The 7,500-nt window shown below is 36.5% G+C and overlaps 2 protein-coding genes across 2 annotated transcripts in view; one reads left to right on the top strand and one right to left on the bottom strand.

Annotated features, from left to right (window-relative positions):
* The window catches only part of LOC144979333 (uncharacterized), a 23,661-nt gene that overhangs the window by 5,254 nt on the left and 10,907 nt on the right, over positions 1-7,500 (bottom strand). The gene's annotated exons all lie outside the window — the stretch shown is intronic.
* The window catches only part of LOC144979332 (uncharacterized), a 7,998-nt gene that overhangs the window by 93 nt on the left and 405 nt on the right, over positions 1-7,500 (top strand). Inside the window, exons 1-5 of the mRNA XM_078925966.1 lie at positions 1-146; positions 1,922-2,082; positions 3,082-3,281; positions 4,562-4,666; positions 6,859-7,500. The exon at positions 1-146 is cut by the window's left edge and continues 93 nt beyond it; the exon at positions 6,859-7,500 is cut by the window's right edge and continues 405 nt beyond it. Coding sequence (XP_078782092.1) covers positions 55-146; positions 1,922-2,082; positions 3,082-3,281; positions 4,562-4,666; positions 6,859-7,092 — 792 coding nt within the window. The 5' untranslated portion in view covers positions 1-54 and the 3' untranslated portion in view covers positions 7,093-7,500. The remainder of the gene's footprint in view (positions 147-1,921; positions 2,083-3,081; positions 3,282-4,561; positions 4,667-6,858) is intronic.

The following is a 7,500-nucleotide window of genomic DNA, read 5'->3' as shown; positions in this document are numbered from 1 at the left end:
AAAGCACAACCTCTGGACACAACATATTATCATTATTTCATATTAAATATAAAAATGCCTGAGAAACGGAAACCAGTGTCTGTGGCACTGACAAATTCAAAAGAGGCGAGCTGTACAAAGAGACAAGACTCGGGGGGAAAAGAAAGGTAGGGAGGCCTTCAGAAAGCTCCTAGTGCTAAAGGAAACAACTCAAATATTCCCTCAACTGACCCTAAGAAAAAAAAACAACCTAGAACCTTTAACTAACCCTAATAGGTAAAACAAACACCCTATCACCTTTACTAAGACTTATAACTAACCCTAATAGAAAAAAAATCCTCCGACCTCGGGCTAACCATAATAGTAAAAAAAACAACAACCGAGGATTGCTTTGCACTACATTTCAATGCTTCACAAATCAAAATGGCGGCCGAGAATCAAAACAATGGTCAAATTAGGAAAATTTAAACTTTCACAAATCTATCAGGGTTTGTTCTAGAGTTTTTTAAATGCTTCTATATGATGACAACTTGAATAAATAAACACATGACAAAAGATCCACGGTGAAAGAAATGCTAGCGCAGGAGCTTTCGGAAGGTAGGGTGACTAAAAGCTGTTAAATTACTTCCGCTTGAGGTGTACTTATTTGCAGGGTTTATAACCCAAATTGTTGTGGCCCCATCGTTGTAATGGAAATACTCTCAAATCAGCACAACATATTGTCCTTTACAAGAGCCCATAATTGAGGAGGCCTTGTGCACGTCATCAAACTAAAGGCTATGGCTCAGGAAGCATTCCTTTAACTAACCCTAAAAGAAAAAAAAAAAAAACAAACTAGCCGTCTGGTACATTTAACTGATTCTGATAGAAAAAACAAAAACATTAAGACTTTTACTGCAACCTGTAACTAAATCGAATAGACTTTTTTTTTAAAACTCTCGGAGCTTGAACTGAAAAACTCACTAGGACTGCTCTGTACAACGGTTCAATACATCAACGACATTGGCGGTGAACTAAAACATATGGTCATATTAGGAAATTTTGAGAACTAAAACAATGGTCATAATATTAGGAAATTTTCAGAACTAAAACAATAGTCATATTAGAAAATTTTGAGAACTAAAACAATGGCCATATTAGGACATTTTGAGAACTAAAACAATGGTCATATAAGGAGGAATTTTAACTTTTACCAATCTAACAAGGTTTGTTCTACAGCTTTTAAAACGCTACTAAAAATTGACAAATTAAATAAATAAACGTCTGACAAAAGATTTACGGTTAAGATAACAATATAAAGTGAAGCGATCTCGAGGAACGTGAGGAAGATTTTCCCTTAAATTTTCTTAGATCTAAAAATAAAGTGTTATCTGACGATTTATAACCGAAATCGGGAACTTATTGGCCTCAAGCTAGATGCACCTATTAGCAGATCTGAAAACCGATCGCATTTATGGACCTACTTTAACATTGTTGTAATGGATAATACTTTCCGTTGGTTTGAGAGTGCAATTTTTCCATTACAACAATTGGCTCATCACAATTCGGGTTATCGGACCTGCAAATGAGCAAACGTTGACCTCGAAAACAGACTTCTTGGACTTGGTGTTTCGGCTCTCAGATCGATATAGATCACTATATATGTCCAAAAATATCCTATATATGTGCCTAAGTGAGCCACTATAACGAAAATAACAAGAATTAATATGGCTCATACAATAAAGACACTGCATTTCGACCCTTCGTCTGGGGGGATAAGTTGGCAGACCATCCGCTTCACAACCAAAGAGACCACCTTGTGAGCGCTTGGACACATTTAGTGGATACCGCATTAAGTAAATGCTCATCTTCTTTATTTTTTAATCAACAGTGTCCACCGTCGAAACTTTATAAAGGCAATATTTTAAGATAGTATTTATTAATTTTGATACCCTCAATCCAGTTATGCCGGGCATATACTTCTTCACTGTACATTTGGAAGACGTAAGTTTGATGTGAAATTGCCTCACAAGGACGGTGGCCAAGCCACGTTTGCCCAGTTGGCGGAGGCGGTCATGAAAGAAACGGACATTCCATGTGAGAAACAAAGGCTGCTTTTTAAAGGCACGTAAGACTTGGAGGGCGGGTCTTTACTTTTTTTTATTAATTTAGTATTTGTTTTTAACTTCGAAAACATTTAATTATAAACTTTTATAATTTTGTCTTCGATATCAATGGTCTTTATATATATAGTATAGTTCATTGGGGTAAAAAGTGGCTGAGTGGTTAATGTTTTTGTACTGTGACCCTAATGTTCTGGGTTCGAGTCTCGCTTCAGGTACCTTTGTTGTTTTTTTCATAGAGTAATATTATTCGATGGATTATTCTTATCTATATTTCTTCATTGAATGCCTAGGCAAACGAATCTAATATTACCACATGGAAGGGGGCAGTATGTATATATATATATATATATATATATTATATATATATATATATATATATATATATATATGTTTCATTTTTAGATACCAGCTTAACGTGACAGGCCATATTACTGCCTATTTTTTGACCGATAAGGCTGTAAACTGAGCGCATTCATTTTCCTTTCAGGCCCTCTTTGCTCTCAGTCTGAAACTTTCCCCGTAGTCGGTCTATTGTTTAATCATAGCAATGTGAGTTACCCCTCTGGTTTTCAGTTGCCGAATCGAAGAGGAACCGAACAATAACGTTGTATCTCAGAATTAAAATTTCTATTAGATTTCTACCAGCAAAGTGTAACTACACACATAGTTTATTTGTTGTTTTAAGAACACATTTTGGATAATTAATATTCATTAAATAAATGCATGAATAGTGACCTAAACGTTTTATGATACACATGGTTATTGTGTGCTGGTATGCTTATTATGTTTGTTGTGAGTAAATCACAGAAATCTGTAGTGTCTATGGCATATTGGTTATTCACGAACTGAAACCGAAGGGAGACGAAAATGAATCCCTCAGTTTACAGCCTATGGCAACCAACAATTTGAAGTTTTAATAGGAAGAAAACCATCATTAAAATAAAACAACTCTAGCTCATTTAAATGAGCATCCACTTCCGACTAAAATCTTCCTCAGGAATTGTAATGGACCCTCCAGACTTGAGCGGATTTTCCATGCTCCAGGACCTTAACGTGCGTTCAGGGGACAAAATTCTCATCGTTAACTCACGCCGCGTCGGTATTGACGACGAGGAAAAACTCAAGTTTGAAGAGATCTTCCCCAGGGTTAAACAGACGGACCAGGCGCTTCAGGAACTGTTTTACGAACTGGACAAGGTAAGTGTGTGCGGATAAGTGGTCTAGTGGTATGATAATGAATATCGCCTTCAGATTCATAGGTACCGGATTTGAGCTACCAGATAAGTGTTCTAGTGGTATGAGAATGAATATCGCCTTCAGATTCATAGCTACCGGATTTGAGCTACCAGATAAGTGGTCTAGTGGTATGAGAATGAATATCGCCTTCAGATTCATAGCTACCGGATTTGAGCTACCAGATAAGTGGTCTAGTGGTATGAGAATGAATATCGCCTTCAGATTCATAGCTACCGGATTTGAGCTACCGGATAAATGGTCTAGTGGTATGAGAATAAATATAATAAATATAATATATTATTATTATCATTATTATTATTATTATTATTATTATTATTATTATTATTATTATTATTATTATTATTATTATTGTTATTATTATTATTATATTATCATCATCATCATCATCATCATCATGATCACCTTCCTTCCCTCACCACTATTATTATCATGCCCACCACCACCACCACCACCACCACTAAGACCACCACCACCACCACCACCACCACCACCAACACCAATATCATCATCATCATCATCATCATCATCATCATCATCATCATCATCATCATCATCATCATCATCATCATCATCATCATCACAGTCATCATCATTATCATCATCATCATCATCATCATCATCATCATCATCACAGTCATCATCATCACCATCATCATCATCATCATCATCATCATCATCATCATCATCATCATCATCATCATCATCATCACAGTCATCATCATTATCATCATCATCATCATCATCATCATCATCATCATCATCATCATCATCATCATCACAGTCATCATCATCATCATCATCATCATCATCATCATCATCATCATCATCATCATCATCATAACAATCACCTGTTTTACGAACTGGACAAGGTAAGTGTGTGCGGATAAGTGGTCTAGTGGTATGAGAATGAATATCGCCTTCAGATTCATAGCTACCGGATTTGAGCTACCAGATAAGTGGTCTAGTGGTATGAGAATGAATATCGCCTTCAGATTCATAGCTACCGGATTTGAGCTACCAGATAAGTGGTCTAGTGGTATGAGAATGAATATCGCATTCATCATCATCATCATCATCATCATCATCATCATCATCATCATCATCATCATCATCATCATCATCATCATCATCATCACAGTCATCATCATCATCATCATCATCATCATCATCATCATCATCATCATCATCATCATCATCATCATAACAATCACCGTCCTCAGCTGCAGCGCGGGCAACAGGTCTGCCGTCTGAACATCGAATGTAAATTGGCACAGCTACGATCGAGAGCTTTGGAGTTGGAGAAGGACTACAACAAGCACATCCAGGTATTTATCAAATAGTCCACACATTGACTCAAATAGGTATCATGTCAGTATGAAATGAGGTTTACATTGAAGTGAGCTTTATATAGCGCAATATCCACTAAATGTGCTTAAAGCGCTTTACAAGGTGTCCCTGGTCAACAGCAACATTTAACATGTAGGACGGGAGGGACATGACGCCTGTTAGGCGATATTACAATTTTTCGGACAAAGACAACGTTGTTAACGGCCAGTTACTCATTTTACACCTGAGTACGATGAGAGAATATGAGTAAAGAGCCTTTTCCAAGGAGTCAACTATGCGCCGAGCGCGAGGCTGGAACCCAGGAACCTCCGATCCGAAAGCGAGTGTTCTACCACTAGACCACATAGCCGCATGAAACGACCCCCCCCCCCCCCATATCCATGCGTTAATTGAATTAAAAAGCAAACACAGGCTTCATTGATTTCTAATTACAATATTGGGGGAAATACTGTTAATTCTCCACCATAATAAATGGAAATAAATTCACTAATTTCATTTATTTTTCTTTTGCTGCTATAAATTCAATTTCCATCAACTAGTTTATACAGTTTTAGGACGATGGTGCATATATTAGGTGGCCTGTTCCACTCCATATATTATTGAGTGATCATAATGTAAGTATTGCTGCTCGAAGCTCGAAGAAATATTTAACAATGTGAAATTGAATGTAAGCTTTAATTGAATATATGTACCAAGCCCCCCCCCCCAGATAAAATAGACGTTTCGGGTTTCCCCTTTATCAACAAAACATTGATTTTTTTTGTTTATTCATCTTAACAACGCCACTACCATATTATCTCATTCGTCTGTAGTGTTCATTCATCCTGTATTGATGATAAAGGAGAAACCTGACACGTCCAATTTATCTGGGGGGGGGGGGGGGTTTATAATAATTTGAAACTTAGATTCAATTTCACATTGCTATTTATTTGAGTGAATGTATACATTTCTTCCCTGCTTCTGTATTTGTTTGGTTACTTATTTTATGTCAAATAGCCCCCTCCCCCCCCCCTCATTTATTCGAGTCTGGTGTTTAATAATTTCGGTTCAATATTTGGATGAGATGTGTAATTTAGTGTGTTGCTGTGTTCACTCTCTCCTTCATGTGCAAAATGCCATCTTAAAAATAATCAATCAACTTTGTAGTCTTTTAAAATCAAATACAACACATTCTGCTCTTTTTATAGGAGTCAATATATATATATATATATATATATATATATATATATATATATATATATATATATATATATATATATATATATTAATGGGTGTTTAAATAACAAATCAGGATATGAGTGATCTTTCTTAATGGTGAGCTTCGTCGAGTAAGACTTTTGTCCTGATTTCTGGAGCGTTAAGATAACGAGGCTGCGTCAATTTGATCCTGTGGAAAATTACTTTGCAAAAGACAACAGTCATGTCCAAAGGGTAGCAAGCATAACCTCCTGCTCCATTGACATTATTGCATTGAAGGACTACATTTTGGGATTTTAAAATAAAGTTTGTTTTTAGAGATTCAGCTAATTCACTTAAAGCAGAGATGCCTATTTAGCATTTTAAGAATTCGTAATTTCCTAGGAGAATGAAGAAAAACTCACTGTAAATAGCTTTAGAAATAAATCATTTGCATTCAGCCAGATGCAAAAATACTCCAAAGTCCTAAATACAAGTTCCAATGAAATACACTTTCCTTTTCAACAAGATTTATTGAGTTAAAGAGGCGACTGCAGTTCTGTATCTGGAGCCAAAAAAAATCGTATTTTTACCAATTTTTCTTAGAACGTGACAGGTCTGCTGAAAGTGTTCAAATCAGCTATAGACTTCAACAGTCGTGACGTCACTTCCCTCGTAATGACGCACAGTAACTTAGTAACTGGTTCTAAACTATCGGAACAATGGCGGAAGCCCTGATGAAAAACTTCGACGAGCATAAAAGTGTATCCAGAGGAGAAAATACATTATAAATCTGATCATGTTTTGACTTTTATACATTCTGATCACGTGACCTGTGAATAAGTTCTAGCCAGCATGAAGAATAAAAGAGTACCGATTTTCTTTGTTTAGAACCAAGCTGCTCGTTGCTGGGCGGAAGTGACATCAGACTGTTGAAAGTTGAAACCTATTTGTTTTCAGTAAAAGACGATTTGTTTAAAATTTCTCTTCCAAGGTCGCGAACAATATAACCTTTGACTACAGAAACGCCGTAGACCAGGCCAGGCGCCGTGACGTCATTGACACGTGTCAACGTAAGCTGGACAAGATTGAAGAGTTCACATCCTCCATCTTTGATCGCCTGGCCTTGACCCAAGCGGCGGTGGGAGGGACACCCGTGCTAAAAATAGCATTCAAGGACGGGCCGTGCCCAAGGGTGGAGAAGATTTACGAGGGACCGTGTAAATGAATTTGTGACCAACTTCGTTTATCTGGTGTTAAACCAGAATGAACTAGATGAGTAAAAAATGGGTTTAATGTCAAAATGAACAGAATTTTAAAAAAACAAAACAAAAAAAAAACAATTTATTAAAGAAGTCATTCTCCTCAATGATCGCGTAAACATGTAGTGATGTGAAAAATATTAACCAGGTCCGTTGACCTTTAACCTAATCCTTACCAAACCAAGGAAAACCGTTAAATTCATTACAATTGAATGAGCAATTTTTATTACATCACAAAATTGGAAGAGGAATCTTTTCAATAGCTATACAAATGTAAAACTATTTTCTAAAGCTCGTATTACTGAATAATAAAGTATGTATAGCCTTTACTTATTGCTTTACTTAAGTAAAGTTCTGCGCGGCCAGCGAATCAG

Source organism: Berghia stephanieae, chromosome 9 (genome assembly GCF_034508935.2).
Source record: "Berghia stephanieae isolate SIO BIC M18660-M18661 chromosome 9, UCSD_Bste_1.3, whole genome shotgun sequence".
Taxonomy (NCBI): Eukaryota; Metazoa; Mollusca; class Gastropoda; order Nudibranchia; family Aeolidiidae; genus Berghia; species Berghia stephanieae.
This window is presented reverse-complemented; position numbering and strand designations above follow the sequence as displayed.